The 19264-nt window shown below is 42.8% G+C and overlaps 1 protein-coding gene across 1 annotated transcript in view; it reads right to left on the reverse strand.

Annotated features, from left to right (window-relative positions):
• kiaa0753 (KIAA0753 ortholog) overlaps nt 1-19264 on the reverse strand; it is a 37307-nt gene that overhangs the window by 6955 nt on the left and 11088 nt on the right. Inside the window, exons 10-16 of the mRNA XM_084063931.1 lie at nt 16428-16577; nt 15796-15885; nt 13679-13766; nt 13124-13195; nt 12348-12518; nt 12033-12114; nt 11647-11767 (exon numbers count right to left, since the gene is read on the reverse strand). Of these exons, the coding sequence (XP_083920057.1) occupies nt 11647-11767; nt 12033-12114; nt 12348-12518; nt 13124-13195; nt 13679-13766; nt 15796-15885; nt 16428-16577 (774 nt within the window). The remainder of the gene's footprint in view (nt 1-11646; nt 11768-12032; nt 12115-12347; nt 12519-13123; nt 13196-13678; nt 13767-15795; nt 15886-16427; nt 16578-19264) is intronic.

Consider the following 19264-nt stretch of genomic DNA (forward strand, 5'->3'; position numbering starts at 1 on the left):
TCCTGTTCCCAAGTTTTCAAGATTTCTTGGATTGTAGATCGGCTGCTTTCGCACAGCTAATTTCTTCATCAGCTTGTAGATTGGCTATTTTCATCATTTGGCGTATGGATACAGTGGAAATGTTGTTCGGATACAAAAGCATGCCGTGGAGCAACAAGTTGAGGTCAAAGATCAAGGCAGGCCTCAGACGGACTGAGGAGGAAGGAGTTGTGACTGTGAGTGACGTAGAAGGAGAAGAGATGCAGCCTGCACATCAGACGCCAGAGGTAGCCAGAGAGGAGAAGCTCGGAGAAGTAAAGAAGACCCGAGTCGACCGAGTTAACAAGCACAGAGTTGCGCTGATAAGTGTTGAGAATTAATAAACAGCATATTAGAGAGCTATTCTAGTGTGTGAAACATAATCTGAGCTATTCAATGACTTATGTGATGTGATCTGCTTTGATTGTTTGTGTTAGGTGTATTGTCATTAGTTATAGATGTAATGCATATCTAGTAGAAACAAAATGTATGTTACTGCTGAAGTTAGAAGCACTGGTAAGATGTTCCTATGGTAATGGTAAGCAACAGATAACAGTCAGATCTGAATGTGTAACCATAGCTTCTGGGTTAACTGTGTAAGCTGAGTTTTGTTGGGGAAGCCATGTTGTGGCCATGTGGTAAACAATGGTAGGGATCCCCAATCACCATTTTTGTAGAGTCACACTGCCTGAAGAGGCTGTGGAATTTCAAAACATGTGGTGTCTGACATAACCTAGCAGTAGCGAGATCAAGGTTAACTGTAACCTTTAACAATGACATCATGTGAAGGTTTGAAGCTTTGAATGTTCAAGGCCATAGCATTATTATGACTTCAATCAATTTCAAGGTTCAACATTCTCCTGGTTATAATATAAAACAATAGTATATTGAAAATTGTGTATAAGCCTTAACGGTTACCTTGACTAAAACTAATACCTCCTAATGACCAAAAGTATACTTGGTTTGAAATAAACAATGAGACAACCAACAACCAATCCAAATTAAACTAGAAAATGTGCTCCTCGGAGCACAGGTCTCCGCCAGGTCAGGTAGGTTATTGTGGCCTCCTGGTGGCGCTATAATAGGCCATTGTGAAAAGGGTGCCCGTTTCTTATTAGGCCTTTCACGACAATCGGACACTGCATTCATGATTTGAGGCATTTTGTTCCAAAAATGTGTTTTGCTAGATTAGACCTGCTGGTGGCGCTATAACAGGCCAATGTTAAAAGGGTGGCATTTCTTCCTCAGCCTAGTGGCAATGTGCGTGTAATTTCACGGAAATCGCAAGCTGAGTGCATAATTTGAGGCATTTTGTTCAAAACGGACCAATCCTGCAAACTTTGGAAGCCAGCCTTAGCCAATGAGGATGGAATATGGGTAATCGGACAGATCCGTGTTCATCACATGGCTATAGAGATACTGTATACCGATTTGCATGACGTTTGGATAAAATCTGTAGGAGTAATATAAAGAAATTGGTTTTGCACAAATCGGCCTCCTGGTGGCGCTATAACAGGCCCATGTGAACATTTTGGGGCAGAGGTTCTGAATTGGCATCCAGGGAGTGTGTGTGCACAGTTTCGCAGCGACCGGGCCAACGGTGCCAGAGATTAGCTGGTGGCAGACGGACACACGGACGGACGGACGGACAGACAGACAGGGGGTAAAACATACTCTCTCGCCATGCCTTCGGTCTGGCGGAGACAAAAAGCAGTTACCGGTAATTGTGGTCATCTGAAGGCAATCCTAATTGCGGGTGTAGGGTTGTTGGAAGATTGTAAGGGGGGAACACACAAACACACACACACACACACACACACACACAACAAAAAAACACTACAAAAAACACAATCTTGCGTTGGATAACAAAATACAGCAGCAGAAATAGACCATGAGGTAGTCGAACAGGGTTGCTACAGTTAAAGGCAAGTGATATTCTTTGGTTAAAACAAAGTTTTTGTTAAAAGGTTAAAGCTCTATATTGGTATAGTAATCATTGCTATAACGTTTTTGTTCAGTAATAGGGGTCTCCTGTCTCTCCAGTCCTTTAATAAACAGAAAATAAATGTTCAGGTGGTTGCCAATATCAGCCAATCGGGAGAGAGTAGCCTACCTATTTATCAGCTTAACATTTATAGTGTTCCAGTCACAAGTTTGTCTGCTCACTTCTTTGTGTCATCACTTACAATTTAAACTTCTTTATCCTGTATCCTGAATGAGTTTACTCTCTTGATTAGATCATATCTCGATCAGAATATAGAGCTATTTAACACTTATTTTAACAAAATAATACAAATTACTGCATATTTAAACAGACTGTTGATGTAGATTATAAAAAATATTAGAAATTAGAAAGTTTTAACTCAAGTCATATAAAAGATAAATGTGAAATGTAAAACGTCTGAGAACGCGCCTAGACGTGAAATGTGAAAAGTCTAGAGAACACGCCTAAACGTGTCGTGAAGAAGGCGAGGACATGCTGTTAAGAAGGGAATAAGAAAAATAATGCATTAGAGCCCCCCATACTGCAGAGCAGTAGTGCAGGGCTTTCATCTCGTCATTGATTTGTTTGACCGGAGCAGCATTGGGTCATGAAGCATTAGCCAAGGGGGACAATCATGTGTCTGAGTCTGTGCTGCTCACCAAGGATACATAAATCTCATCTCCCGCGGTCCATTCATGTGTGAGAAGTTCAAACCTCTCACCCTAACATCGTCTTTGTGGTTGTTTGACTGCACATACATATTTATATATATTTATATTTCCCAAAACTGTAGGTGTAGTGTATCATTTTGTCATGGCATGAAACAAACGTACGACCACAGTTGTGAAACAAAAGTCAAACCATTCGATTCTAAACAGGAAAGGAATCGTGGACAATTGGATTACATTACAACTGGTTGGCCTTGAAAAACAACAGAGAAATACAACTAACCCAAGAAAAGGATTAGCAGAATACCACTTGCCACAGAATAAGGCAAGCACTGGTAAACAATAAAATAAGACGCAAATGGCTACATTCAATATTTCGAAAATTGTCTTCCCACAGCACTGTGCCTCACACCCCCTGCCTTTTCTCCATTGTTCTATAATAGCACTCTAAATCAAGCAAGCAGGGAAGCAGTACCGGCATGAGTCTGTGTGGTTATTGGTGCTACACCATCAAAGAAACCCCAGGTAAGAGGCATACTGAGAGATGCTTGAGCCTAGTTTATAATCTGTCACACAACTGCGTCACTCACTTAAAACAATGGATTTTCAACTAAAATATGCAACAAAATATAGATTAGGCTTAAGCCATAAAATGCTGTCTTGTGAGTGTGGCTGTGAAATTATTTGGCATACATTACATACAACATGTCTCTGCTAGCAGCCGGGAATGAAAGGCCTGCTGTGTGTCTCTATGCTGAGCAGGGTAACAGGTAATCAGGGCTTAGGAAACACACATAATGAGCTCTCTACACGGTTCTGCAGCTGTCCGAGCTTTGTTCTTTTACAGACCCACATCCTTAATCACCATTTCCCCCCCACATCCAACACAAGAGAAGTCAACAATGAGCGAGGGATTATCAACTATTCAGCTCTAACAATTCAGTACAAACACAAGCTCCATCTATGTACATGTGCAGTTTGTGCACTATCCTACAGGTTTTCAAAGTGGGGGCTGCCAGGGGGGTAACTGGAAAAGAGGAAAATATATATCCTCCTGAGGACAGAGCAAAATCTGCATATTCTAATTTAGGGTTTCTTGTGATTTTCCATATATTGAAAGTGGGGGAAACATCTTGGGATTTAATATCATTAAAACTATTTTTCTTTTTTTGTACATTGTCCAACAGTATGTCCACCACAGTTGACATACTTGGGTAGTGGTGGAAGGATTGAGGGGTGGTTGTGGATGTCAAGGGGGTGGGTATGAGGAAGAGTATAGCCAGGAATGGAGCACCATATTCGGGCAATTGTGGAAGTAAAAAACACAAAACAAAACAAAATCCTCACATCTGGAGGTCAGTATAACATTTTTAGAAGAACCTGGAAGTTGTTAACATGTTCGCACCCCCATAATGTTGATGAGAAATACTTCCAGTGAGGTCAACTTTTTATGTTTTTAGGTAAATTAATGCCCTATTTTGTCACCTGGTGCGCAAAAGTAGTGAAAATAGCTGACACCCCGTTGCATCGATACGTTGTGAGCTTGTAGAAGGGGATAAGGACTTAGAAAAACTTTGTCTGTGGGTATTATAAATATTGAACCAATTGAAAGTATTAACTAGAGATTTTACTAAATAACAACTATGTTGGATAAATATATAAAAATATATTAAAAACAAAGATTTAGCAATTATTATTTTTTGGGGGTACGAGGGGTGGGGGTGCCAGGCTACCCCTGGCGGGGTGGGGGTGCCTGTGCTCCCTTGTGTAACCAGTAGAAGGCATACATACATACATAGATATATATAACATATATATGTGTATTGTCACAGTACGATTGGAGATGCGCCGTGCCGCCGCCTGAAGGTGATGGGTACAACGGGCACTAGGACTCAGACATATCGGTCTGATCGGCAGTGCGACGTACGTAGGTGTGAGGGCCGCATAGCGGACCGAACCTCTATTATATCTATACGGTATATATTTGTCCTTTATTTTTACGAGGGAGCCCTGTTTAAAACAGGTAATTGTTTTGGACAGTTTCCGCCCGAGAGCAACGATATGCATATAAATGTTTTTAATTTCAATTTAACGACCAAAATATATATTTTTTTAAATACTTTTGAAAATAGCTAAAATATCTACAAACTCATGTCGTGATGATGACTCATGACTCATGATTTTAAGCCATTTTGCGACAAAGTGGCCGCTGCCAGATGCTATGACTATTTGGGGGTCCTTGGCATGGAAAGATTAGGGAACCCCTGCATTATCCAATGTTGAGGCTGGACGCAAACAATGAATACGGTAACTGAAATAACAATGACACATTAACTAATTTGCAGCATGCATTCTTTCTGTACTGTATGTCAACTGTGTGATCAATCATAAAACTTGATTTATATAGCACAAGTCATGCATCATGCAACTCCTAGTGCTGAACATAAGAAGTGGAAATAAAAACAGGTCAAATAAACATGATGGGCCAAAACACAAAAAAACAAGAAATGACAAAGTCATAATATACCAGTTTGCGGGAGGCTTTTTCTGCCCCAATCTGCAGCACAAAATGTAAAAGTTGTCTTTAAAATAAAATCTCAGCCATTCCAATGGGGGGGGGGGGAGAGAGAGAGAGAGAGAGAGAGAGAGAGAGAGAGAGTTGCCTCCTTAACATTCCATTCAAGCAGGTCTTTTGTTTGCACAGCTAATGGCCCTAAGGCTTGCTGCAGGGGGGGGCGGCGTTCAGAGTATGGGAAAGGGGAAAGTATCCCCATTGGCTTAAAGGACAGCCAATCACACAAATGTGTCGAATGCAAATCTGTAATGTGTCGAATGCAAATCTGTAATGTGTTGAAAGTTGGTCTGTGTCTTCCTAGACCAGCTTTGCAAGCTGGTAAAAAAACATTTTGAAGCTGGATGATGAAACAGATTTAGCCTTTGTGCAGCACTCCAGCTCGTTCCCTCTGTGGGGGATTGCAGATGAAAGCCAATGTGAGAAGTTGAGAACATTGGCTTCCACATCTTGTACCAGCCCTACTAACACCCTTAAAACTGAAACTCATCTCTGCCTGGCACCTACTTATCTGAGTGGAAGATATACACCATCTCAGAAACATCAGGATATCGTTGCTGTCGGGTGGAAACCTTGTATGTCCAAAACCATTCCTTTTTTATTGTTATTCTAAAAATATCTAAAAATAGTGAAAATAGCCGTTCTACAGTACATGCTCACAACGCAGATGAGCTATTTTCATTAAAATAGGGCATTCATTTACAAAAAAACATTCAAAGTTGAACTATGGAGATGGACGGTTTCTGCCCGAGGGCAACGATATACACCACCTCTAAAATCATAAAAGGCCACTTTGAGAATGCTATATCTGGTGTGACAAGAAATTCTGTTGAAAAAATGTGTACTGTAGCTACAGTATACTACTACCGGTATATTGGAGTTACAGTATAAGAAATGGTTTCTGTGATTGCCCACTAGATTAAAAGAAAGAGAAAGAAAAATATGTTGTACAGGACAAATACATCTGAACTTCTCCCTAGAGACCCTCTTGCTTTGCCGATCAACCCCCTCCAGTGGCGCCTTTATCAGTACTGCCTTTATCTGTCATTCGACTAAGTGCTCAGAACATATGAGTCAGGGGACATATGCGCGTGATCGAACGAACGTGCACTCCTGCACGCGTCGGTGCCCCCACACACGGAGGGAGAGAACGAGAGATTTCCGCCTCCGATAGTGGTGCTGAAAGACAGATGTAATAGGCTAGATATATGGATAATCTGTTTGATGTAAGGAGGTGTGATGGTTGTAGGCTATCAGATGTGATGCCAGCCTACCAGCGTGAGTCTGAAGGTGAGTGAGCCCAACAGATGACCTTCTGATGGATTTTGATTGGCAGTCAGTGTTTAACCACTTAAACACACTAGTCGTAGAGAACCGGACTAGAGTTACAACTATACTTTGAGCACATGTTTCCGTCTACACCAAATGTCTTTGCGACGCATTGTGAGCTTGCAGATCTGCTATTTTTGCTGAATGTTCGCCCCAACATAGGCATGCTGGGGTTAAATCGCTCTGAAAGTGGAGGGACAGTGAGTGCATTTTCGGGCAGGCTGCCGGCGGGGGATCGGCGGGATGCCGGCGGTGGAGCGGCATTAGCAGCAGCAGCGGTGGAGCGGCCCTAACCCTAACCCTAACCCTAGCAGTTTCCTATGCCTAAACCTAACCCTAACCCCTAACCCTCACCTAAGTAAAACTATGCCTAAACCTAACCCTAACCTCAGTAAAACTGTACCTAAACCTATCGCGCTTGGTGTATACACCAAGCTTAGGGATTAGGTGAGAAGTTCAGTCTGCCGGGAGAGACTCGGAGTAGAGAGCTGCTCCATCACTTGGAAAAGGTGGTTCAGGGATCTAGTACGGATGCTTCCAGGGCATCTCCCAAGGGAAGTCCTTGGATCACGTCACGCTGGGGATGAGGTGTCTCTCTATGCCAAATCCTTTGATACAGTCAGTAAGTCTGGTACTTGCATTATTGGTATTGTGTCAGATGTATGAAATCTTTAGGACCTAAAGACAGATCGATTCGTGGCCTTGTGCTACAGTCACCATCTTAATGAAAGATATTTGTCTTTGATAGAAGGCATAAAGTTAGTGCTCACCTTGTCTCCCTGTGTCTTCGAAAGCTAAAGGTCAAGCCAGGAATCTTAATGTAATTATGGATTCAGATCTAAAGATCAAAAGCCATATGAAGTCATTAACAAAGTAAGCATATTAATACATTCTCTTCACTCTGTCCTCAATTTCCTGTCTCTACACCCTCCTATCTGACTAAAGCAATAAAATGCTCCAAAAAAAAAGAAAGAAGAAGAATGCAGCTGCTGGATTTATAAATAGAACAAAGAAAGCTGAACACAATACACCAATTCTCAGATCTCTGCACTGGCTTCCAGCGAGTAGAATTGACGTTAAGATGTTGCTGATCATCTACCAAAATACCCATAACCACTTAAACCCCGATACTTGGTTGACCGGAGTCCCTCAGGGCTCTATATTAGTGAGTTTTTACTCTACATTAAATATCTTCGCTGAAAATAGCTGATCTACAAGCCCACAATGCACAGACTTAAACAGTAGACTAAAATACGCATTTGAAAACATTTGAGCTGAGAAATAGGCAATGGGGGCTGTTAGACTGAAGAAGTCACCTCATGAAAGAGCGCACCTCTTCGACATTGTTGAACAGTTCAGTGCAATTAGTAAATCCAGTCAGTCACACACAATACGAAATGCTACCAAACAAACCACCATCAGTGCTGCAATTTAGAGGAAAGAAGATGAGTGCTATCTTTTGTTATGTATCTAATTAAAAATAAAGGCCGTATGGCACAGCATCAGAGAAAGCTTGTCTAGGGCGCAAATTGGGCTACATCCGTACCTGCTGAGGAAAAAGGAAAAGCACAAATACATCCTGACCTAATTTTGCCTTTTAAGCATTTCAATGCCCTTTATGCCTTGCGTAAAGCACATCGAATTGCAAACTTGCTTTGCCTCAGTGAGGTATGGGGAAAGTTTGAGACCTTGATCTCAGAGTAAGCAGTTATGGAGGCGAATGCAAAAATAGGCAAACATTCAAGAATAGCAGATGTAGGATTGGCTATTTTAGCTATTTGACGTACAACAAAGTACAGTATGTGGTTTAAGTGGTTAATGGATGGGTAATCAGTACAAACATAGTGTGAAATGAAATCAAAGACATAGTTGCTCCTAAGCAAAGCTTGCCTTCTATTCACAAACTTTGGAAGCCACTTGACTGAATGTAATCTGCTAATGTGTGGAATCTACAGAAATTCTCTTGTCAGCAGCAAGCTGAAAACAACTTATGATCCATAAATCAGTCTTTGGCTCCCTCTCGCACTCTATCAGCATCTTCCTTCATATTCCTCATTCATTTAAGCAACAGCAGCTGCAGCCAAAGCTCTGGGCCAGATGTAGGTGTGTGCCTGCATGTGTGTGTGAATGTGCGTGTGCGTGTGCGTGTGTGTGTGTGTGTGCGCGCGCGTGCGTAAGTGTGTGCGTGCGTGCGTGCGTGAGTGTGTGAGAATGTGTGCGTGCGAGAATGTGTGTGTGTGTGTGTGTGTGTGTGTGTGTGTGTGTGTGTGTGTGTGTGTGTGTGTGTGTGTGTGTGTGTGTGTGTGTGTGTGTGTGTGTGTGTGTGTGTGTGTGTGTGTGTGTGTGTGTGTACACAGTAAATTCCTCCTGGCAGTGACTGTGGGACAAATAAGAAAGGGGAAAAAAAGAAAGCCATAAACTACATTCCCTCCCTTCTGGGGATTCCAAGTTAACTGACAGTGAAAGACTGATGTTAGACAGTACTGCTGTTGCCATCATCATTAGGTTTACAGAAGTACATAAAATATGCAAATATCAATACCAAGATATTAACATTAATACAAAAATCTGCAATTAAATATAACAGTTTAAAGGTGTAGGGTGTGTGAAATGTGTAACCATCTAGACACATACATACTTCCCTGTATCATGCTGGAATTAAGCTCAGTTTGTATTATTATTATTTAAAATGAGTTAATATCTTATTGTGTTATACTTTTACGTGTAACACCAGGTTGTCTCATTTATATGTGCCATCTTTTTCAGCCTTGGGGTAATGGGGTTTTAACAACTTAATGTCAGCAACTTAATGTCATTTTAAAAGAAAATCCATGTTTATTCTTCATAGCCACAACACATCAATTTAGTGTTTCTTCAAGTGCAATAAATGGGGAGTGGGAGCCATTGTTGAATAATGGTGATAATCAGAAATAAAATAAACTAGAAAAAGTGCTCCTCGGAGCACAGGTCTCCGACAGGTCAGGTAGGTTATTGTGGGCCAGCAATGTTCAGAATTTGCCAATCAGGCTGGAATATGAAGAATTGGACGGAACCATCTTGATCACTTGACTATAGAGATAATGTGTACTGATTTGCATGATGTTTGGACAAAATTTGTAGGAGTAATATAAAAAATCACACCCTGTGTGAAGGAAGCGGTGCCTTTGGGGCGGGGCTTAACTCATTTCAGTTCGTCCCTATTGGTGGTCTGAGTCCACTTACCAAATTTGTACTTGGTAGCATGCTGCAAACTGGAATGGTGGCTGTTTAAAGGCCAGCAAATGGGCAGACAGAGGGGGCGGGGCTTAAGTAATTACAGTTTGTCCCTATTGGTGGTTTTAGTCCATGTAAAAAATTTGTACTCCCTAGCATGCTGTGAGCTTGAGTTATGGCTGTTTAAAGGCCAGCCAATGGGAAGACAGAGGGGGCGGGGCTTCAGCAATTCATGCTCGTCCCTATTGGTGGTCTAAGTCCACATACCAAGTTTGGACTTGGTGGCATGCTGCAAACTGGAGTTATAGCTGTTTAAAATCCTGTGCTCATCCCGTGCTTGGGGGTCCCTGGACCCCTCTTTGATAACTTCAGCAATTCATGCTCGTCCCTATTGGTGGTCTAAGTCCACATACCAAATTTGGACTTGGTGGCATGCTGCAAACTGGAGTTATAGCTGTTTAAAATCCCGTGCTCATCCCGTGCTTACACGGACATCATCCCGTGCTTACACGGACATAACATACGCTGGGGGTCCCTGGGCCCCGCTTTGATAACTTCAGCAATTCATGCTCGTCCCTATTGGTGGTCTAAGTCCACATATCAAATTAGGACTTGGTGGCATGCTGCGAACTGGAGTTATAGCTGTTTGAAATCCCGTGCTCTAAACGGGCGGACGGACATAACATACGCTGGGGGTCCCTGGACCCCTCTGTGATAAGCAGTGGCACGTGTGGCCAAAGAGAGGAGAGATGGCATAGGCAATGTCCAAGTCCGTGTGTGTGTGTGTGTGTGTGTGTGTGTGTGTGTGTGTGTGTGTGTGTGCGTGTGTTTGTATGTGTTGCTTGTGTGCCGTGCGCATCCCAGGCTAAAACGTACATACGGACAAAGTCAAGTGTAGAGCGGTTGGCACCGCTAAAAAGAAAAATCGGCCTCCTGGTGGCGCTATAATAGGGCAATGTTAAAAGGGTAGCGTTTGTTCTTCAACGTAGTGCGAATGTGTGTGCAGTTTGTTCAAAACGGGCCACTCCTGCAAACTTTAGATGTCAATGTTAGCCAATCAAGATGGAATATGAAAAATCAAACAGATCTATCTTGATCACATGACTATAGAGATCATGTGTAACGATTTGCGTGAAATTTGGATAAAATCTGAAGGCTTAATCTCAGAATATGTGTTTTACATAAATCGGCCTCCTGGTGGCGCTATAAAAGGCTAATGTGAAAAATACAGGGCAGATGTTTTTTCTTGGCCTCTAGAGACTATGCCTGCAAAGTTTCATGCAGATCGGTGCAGTTACAGTTAAAAATGCAAATTGGCCTTTTATAGCACCACCATGAGGCTGATTTGAAAATGTTCAAGTGCCATTTCTTCCTCGGCCTACTGGGAATGTGCGTGTGAAATCTCACAGAAAGCGCAAGCTGCGTTCATGATTTGAGGCATTTAGTTAAAAATGGACCAATCCTGCAAACTTTGGAAGCCAACCTTAGCCAATCAGGATGGAATATGGAAAATCAGACAGATCTGTGTTGATCACATGACTATAGAGATACTGTGTACTGATTTGCGTGATGTTTGGATAAAATATGTAGGAGTAATTTCTAAAAATGGGTTTTGCACAAATCGGTGGCGCTATAACAGGCCCATGTCAAAAACTTGGGCCACAGGTTCTGAATTGGCATCCAGGGAGTGTGTGTGCACAGTTTCGCAGCGACCGGGCCAATCGTGCCGGAGATTAGCTGCTCACAGACAGATGGACACACGGACACACACACACACGGGCGGACGGACGGGGTGCAAAACATACTCTCTCGCCATGCCTTCGGCCTGGCGGAGACAATAATAAAAAAAGAGAAGGACCCACCCCATGTCAACAGGTTTCTCCATGACAATGTCGGCAGTGGACGTGTGCCTCAGAACCGGCCTGGTTAGCTTGATTGGCTGAGGGGAGCTTAGCCTGGAGCCTGGAGCACACCACCGGGGTCCTGGGAAGGACAAAGAGAGGAGGAAGAAATAGAAGAGGCAGTGGAGGGGAGGGGCAGGGTGCAGAGTGCCAGAAAAGAAAGAGGATGAGCATAGAAACAAGATGAAGAAATCAGTCATCCATTCATGTCACAATGTCTCCACCTACTGGAAATACGAGGGACATTGAAGTCAAAGTCAAAGTCAAACCCCATTACCATAGTAGAAGGGAGAAGAAGGCATGTTGATTAAAGTGGATAAACCAAACCATGGGGTTCATATTCTTACCTGCTGACTGAGCTTTGTCCCAGTCAAGAGGGTCTGCGTAGCTTATAGACACAAAGCGTCTTCTCACGTCCTCCTGGTCCCTCTGCTCAGACATGCATTGGAATTGGAACAAACAAATAAATAAATAAATACAACATAGAGCTTCATCATGAGTGCAGCGACACCGCAGCTGCAGTTTGTCTCCTGGCGTGAAGCCAGACCAAAGCTGTCAAAAACATCTCATTATGAACAAACTGAGCAACTCTGGCCTTTCTGGACATGCTGTGATCTATCAGCAGTGGCCTTTTTTCCACACAGCAGCAGCCCGCCCCTTACCTGCATCTCCTCCATGCGCAGCAGCATGCTCTCCAGCGTGGGGGCTTGAAGCCCACACCGGGCCGCACCCTCCAACCGCCTGTCCTTGTCGACCGACCACGCTGCACGCGCAGCATCATCCAACAGGTCTTCCAGAAGAGCCTCGCTCAGCTGCTCGGCACTCTCTGCCGCCTGTGGACACACACACACACACACACACACACACACACACACACACACACACACACACACACACACACACACACACACACACACACACACACACACACACACACACACACACACAATGAAGAAAGAATATATAAAATATACAGTCTTAACCCATTAAGACCTGAAGCCGATTCTACAAATGTCTTCTAAATCCCAACAGTATTGTGAAAAACATATGTTTCTATATCAGCGGTGCTCAAACGTTTTCATGTCAAGGACCCCAAAAATTTGGCCACCGACCCCCATCTCAAAATATTTTGTTCCAGGGACGCCCCAGAAGCAAATATTTGAGTAAAAATGTTCGCTTTAAAACAATATATATTCAAAGATTTGGACACATTTTCACAATAAAAATAAAATATCAGATCTACAAGCTCACCCAAGTGTAAAATAATGCTTTTTAGCTCAAATCAAAAAATGACACATATGTGTTACAGGTCTTAATGGGTTAATATGTTGTTTCAGCATGAGCACAGATTCCTAACTCATGATTTATTCAAGAGTTGGGACAATGGGGGATGCTCAGTCCAGCGAGTGGAATTGAAAACAGGGTTAGCGTTGCTCACCCTCTCAGCAGCCTGCTCAGACAGTCTGTGTCGTAGTGATGGTCCATTCTCATTTCTGGACTCTCCAACCTGCTGCAGTACAGAAAGACAAACAGTTTCAAGTAAATGGCATCCCTCCTAGTGCCGCTCCCTGCTGAACATGCCCTGGCCAACCTGTAGGAGTGGCCAGCAAAGAACACAAACCCCTACCAGCTTATATCTTACCTAAGGTACTATTATGTGAAAATATGTAGATAATTTGTTTGTTTCCTTTGATTTACGTTTAACACCAGGTTGTCTCATTTATATGTTCTTCTTCTTGTGACAATAAAGCTGATTCTGAGCCGACGGAAACAGCCAAATATGTTCAATGGAGCGCCCAGCCAAGCCAGAGCGAGGCATTGTGGAGAAAGAGAGCTGTGGCACAAATATGAGGGTAAATACCTGACCTATGGCATTTTCAATAATTAGATGTATAGATTTTTTGGAAGAGGGAGAAAAAGTTAGCTTACAGCATGTAAGTGAAAGGGCAGGAAACAAGGATGCATGACAAGGATGCAGAGCTATTCTATCCACCTGTGCCTGATCCAGCAGGGGCTGAATTCTCTCTCTGGCCTTCTGCTCAGCTCTCTCAGCCCACTGAGTTGGGGAACCCACTTCAAACCTGTAACACAGATATGAGAAACAACATGGAGGAATTCATGAGAGAGGATTTATGACAGATGGCTTCAAATGAGATGTCACTTTACAAATCATGCACTGTTATCGAAACAACCTTTGCTGATAATAGCTGTGAAATACTGCAATATCATTTTGGGGAAATAGTTGTACAAAAATGCCTATTTATGACCTCAAATTACATCTAAACTGAGTTGTTCAAAGCGCTTAAGCCAGGTACTTTCCTGACAAAACATCTGTTGGTCATTTTTGTCGTGGTCGAGACAACGACACCGTTGGCCCGATTGATATGAAACTGAACACACACACTCCCTAGAGGCCAGAGTAGAACCTCTGCACCAATCAATTCACATCGGCCTGTTACAGCGCCACCAGGAGGCCGATTTTTTTTGCAATGTATTACTCCGACAGATTTTGTCCAAACATCATGCAAATCAGTACACAACGGATCTGTCAAATCTTTCATATTCTATCCTGATTGACTGAGATTGGCTTCCAAAGTTTGCAGGAGTGGCTTGTTTTGAACAAAATGCCTCAAATCATGAACACAGCGTCCGATTGCTGTGAAACTTTGCACGCACATTCCCACTAGGCCGAGGAAGAAATACCACCTTTATCCACATTAAACTATGATAGCTCCACCAGGAGGCCGATTTTTGCAAGACAATAACATTATATAATAGTCAAGTGATTAAGACGGATCTGTCCGATTTTTCATATTCCATCCTGATTGGCTAAGATTGACTGCTACTACCTGGCCTGGCAGAGACATATGCTCCGAGGAGCACATTTTTCTAGTTTAAATTTGTGTACCAATACTTTTGGCCAGGATCATGATCTTATAGAGGCTGTGAAATGTTTCAAAAGGTATATAATGAACTTATATATATAATACTAGAGTTTCGGGGGGCTACGCCCCCCTCAACCCCAGCCGCGCACGGGGCCCAGCGTGGCCGTGTGTATATTGGGGGACCCAAATCGCCGGAGTAAAACTGTGGAAAAGTTTTTTTGAAAAAGGAAAAAATTTGAAGAAATAATATTTGTTATGTTTGAGGGGGTCCACAGGGGGTCCGCGGACCCCCTGATGGTCCACTGACCCCCTGTGGAGTGTTGGGACGCGCGGGGACACCCCTGGAACATTGCGGACCATTTCGGTGTTTTTTTTTTTTTCATGAAGGTGGTTGCTTGTTTCTGGCGCTGGCTGTGCAAACCTGGCAACCCAGCGCATGCTGCCGCACGTTACACCAGAAATGGTGCCTGGAGAAAATGGTGACCAAAAAAAAAGTTTGGAAAAAAAGGAAAAAACCCCCGCAGCGGCTGCCTGCTGTTGTGGTGATGAGGTCGTGCGCACGGTAAACGGTACGAAGCTGCCTCCCCTTCCGTTTTGTCCGACATTTGGTGAGTAGAATTAATTATGTTGCGCGGTGGAAAAGGTGTAGTGAGCAGTGAGATGTCCCCTACGCGAGGCGTAAATTCAGCGCGGCCGCCGTGGCGAGTCAGTTGGCGACATGTGGTCTGGCGGTGCGTTGTTTATTCGATAACAGAGCTGTGGGGTGTCGCCACCGAGGGTGCGGAAGTCGGTCGCCATTTATATAGTTAGATATAATATATAATTAAGTAAAATAATGCTTATCATATTTTAGGTTGATACAGATCAACTCTTTAACTGCCAGAGTATATACACAATCTACCCCCTTCCCTGCCAGAGAAAATACATTGCAAAAATAGGTAAAATGTGAATTTTGTCTCCGTTTATTTTTTAACATTGAAGTGAATGGAGCAGAAAATCTTCACATCGCGTTATCTCCTGCTTCCTTTGTGATAAACGAAAAATTAAAAAAGCAAAAATCTTCAAAAATCTCGTTTTTCTCGTCGATGGCTGGCTGAGCCATGCAGAGAAAAAGGAGAAATCTCGTCAATGGCAGGAAAAGAGTTAATCAATGTGTCTTACAAGCAATACAACATTGTATTGTAACAACATCTTCCAAATCCATCTTGGGTACAATATTGACTACCTTAATCTCTGAATGCGTTCTGCCTCTTCTTTACTCAGCTGGTTGAGCTCTCTCAGCCGCTGTATGGTCGTCTTTTCCAGCCAGGCTTGCCTGCACAGTGCCATTAATCACCGCAAAACACAAAGCGGCAAGCTAATTAGTTATTCACTTCACATAAATAACTTCTCCTCATCTCTGAAAATCAGGCAGCAGGTCACTGATTAATAAATGAGCATGATTATGGTAATAAAGATTTGATTAAACAGATAAATACATGGAGCAATTAATCAACAGGGGCTTTGTGTGAAGGCCTATTATCGATCACAAAGAATAATGAAGAATGTCCCCAATCTTAGCTGAGACTTAAATTTAATTAATTGGAAAGAATTAGCTTTGAATTGAAAAAATACTATTGCCTGTGGCTCCCTGCAAGTGCACATTGAAAGTGTTTCAAATGACTACTTTGAATATATTCCTCTTGCCAGCATGCTGCCTCAGGCTCATCCATTTACTAACCCATGCCAGTAGAGAGCCTATAAGCCACAACATGCTAAGGCACCTAGAAAACACTTCATGATGACATGTACAATTACTCATTTTAGGCTATTTCGTTTGTGGTTAAAACCATCTTGGGGACTGTAAGTGGGCCCAACCTTAAAGCTTCATTCTGGGCTTGTTTCTTCTTGTCTGAGCTCAAGCCGTGGTCACCTAACTCCATGGTCACCTTCTGCTTTGTGGGGCTTGTGGAGGGTTTGTGGGGAGAGAAAAGACACCGAGGCTCTGGTCTACTCCTTTGAGGGGATCTGAAGAAAATCATCACAAGAAATAGAGAATGAGACACTCTTACAGTACTGACACATGCTGGGAACCCTGAGAGAAAGGAGGAATCAGGTGAGCTCAAAGGACAAAGAGAGGATTCAAGCTATACAGAAGATATATAGGCTACATCCTCTACACAGGTAAACAAGAGTAAGATTATTGGGTTTCGGCATCTCGACATTGTAGCAACAAGACAAATTAAAAAGGAGTAACAAAAAAGTAACAAAATAGAAATACAATATATGCAATAATCATAGCTCACTGTGATGTGCCTTTGTTAGGTGCTGTGTGCATCGGTTCTACTATTCTAAATATTATATAGCCTATATATGTGTGCGTGCATACATTTACGTGTGTGCATGTATACAGTATATGTTTGTGTGCATAATCAAGTGTTGGGTGCCTGTGTGTGGGCTGTGTTTAAATTATATAGTCGTATGTGGTGGGTGTAAGTTTCTGTGTACTGTGTAGGTTGCTGGGACTGTGTGGGTCCTACCCTGCCTTAAAAAATGTGCATTATGCATAATGTGTGTGCAGTTGTTTTCTCATTTGTGTGCGCACAGCTGCCTCTCTCTCGCTTTCTGTGTGTGTGTGTGTGTGTGTGTGTCTCTGTGTGGTAGGCAGATAGACAAGCACCAAGCCTCAAGTGTCTATTATTCATAAGCCTAGTTGCCCGGTGGAAAGTAGCTGTCCCGGAGCCTGGTGAATACATCCTGTATGGAGGGAAGCTCACATCCACTGAGGTGAAAGAGGAGTTGCTGTGACTTTTTCACCAAATGAACAGTGTGTTCATCCCAGGACAGGTCCTCTGTGATGTGGACGCAGAGGAACTTGAAGCTGCTGATTCTCTCCATACTAGCAGACCCGTTGATGTGGGTTCTACCTTCCTGTAGTCCACAAACAGTCGTGTCGATGTTGAGAGAGAGGTTGATTTGCTGGAACCACTGTGAACCACTGTGTCAGGCTGTTGAGGGTCAGTGGGTCAGAGGTGTTGAAGTCCATCTTCACCACCTAGCGTCGAGTCCATTCATTTCAGAATATCATATTGCACAGGCTTGATTTGAGGCTGATGTCCCTGGGCTTCATGTCGAGTCTGGAGGGGACTATGGTGTTGAATGCGGAGCTGTAGTCTACAAACAGCTTTCTCACATACTGCAGGAGTTCCTCTTATCCAGATGGGTGAGGGTGGTGTGGAGTGTTGTGGCTATGGCATCATCCGTGGATCTGTTTAGCTGGTAATAAAATTAGTGTGGGTCCACGGTGTGTGGTAATATGCTACAGATTAGCTCCATAATATGGTTCTCAAGGCCTTTGCACACTATCGGAGTAAGGGCAACAGGACACCAATCATTTAAAGGTAGGGTAAGTGATATTTTTTGGTTAAAACAAAAAGTATTTTGTTAAAAGGTTAAAATACTATATTCTGATAGTAATCATCGCTATAGAGTGTTTTTTCAGTAACAGATGTCTCCCTGTCTCTCCAGCTCTTTAATAAACAGAAAATACAATTTTCGGTAGGTGTCAAAATCTCAGCCAATCAGGAGAAAGTACCCATTTTTAAGCTTCATTTGTACAGTGTTCCAGTTCTAACGTTGTCTGCTCATTTCTTAGTGTAATCACTTCAAATTCCACTTGTTTAATCTGTATCCTGATTGAGTTCTCTGTCCTGGTTGGATAAAATTGGAAATGAAACTGAAACTGAGACGAAAATGCATTTTCTGTTTAATAAAGAGGTGGAGAGACAAGGAGACTCCTAATACTGAACAAACACTCTATAGCAATGAGTACTATCAGAATATAGAGCTATTTAACACTTATTTTAACCAAAGCAAATCACTTACCCTACCTTTAAGCATGTTACCTTTTCTTGGCACCAAAACAATGATGGATATCTTGCAGCAAAATGTGACTAAATACTTTGAGAGTAACTTTCAGAGATTTTGAACATATCCATGAAGACACAAGCTACAGTACCTGCAGCACGAATGCTCGGTTCACTTGCCATGGAATGCCATCTGGCCCAGCTGCCTTGCGGGTGTTGATGCGCTTAAACGACCTGCACAGTGCACACGTTGGTCTCGTGTTGGGGGCTCTTTCTGAGAGGTTGATGTTAATAACCTCGAAACAAGCGTAAAAACTATTCAGCTTGTCCGGTAGGGAGGCAGCTATGTTAGCTGCGCAGCTGGGTCTCCCTTTGAAGTCTGATATACCATGTAAACCCTGCCACATACTACTTGGTCATTAGGGCATTGTGAGCTTGTAGATCTGCTATTTTCGGTGTACAACGGAGTATACATTCGGCTGTAACACGTGCAGTGTCGGGTTACTATAGTAACGTGACTCAACGTTGTCAATGAATAAACCGAGATGAGTAAAAGTCCGGAATGCAAAATGTACTTGAGTAAAAGTACAAAAGCATTGGTATCAAAATGTACTTAAAGTATGTCCCATTTCACATGGTATCTTATTATGTATAAAATGTATTAAAATCTTTTGAAAATAGCAGATCTACAAGCTCACAACCCATCGCATGGCGACACGGTACTTGAGTACTGTATTGACACAGTACTTGAGTAAATGTACTTAGTTAATTTCCACCACTGTTCTTTTAGGACTAAAAGCTAAGATCACAGCCACAGGCTAGGAGATGGAGTGAAGTTGAAGGCAGCAG

The sequence above is a fragment of the Gymnoscopelus microlampas genome (genome assembly GCF_963454915.1).
Source record: "Gymnoscopelus microlampas genome assembly, chromosome: 8".
Taxonomy (NCBI): domain Eukaryota; kingdom Metazoa; phylum Chordata; class Actinopteri; order Myctophiformes; family Myctophidae; genus Gymnoscopelus; species Gymnoscopelus microlampas.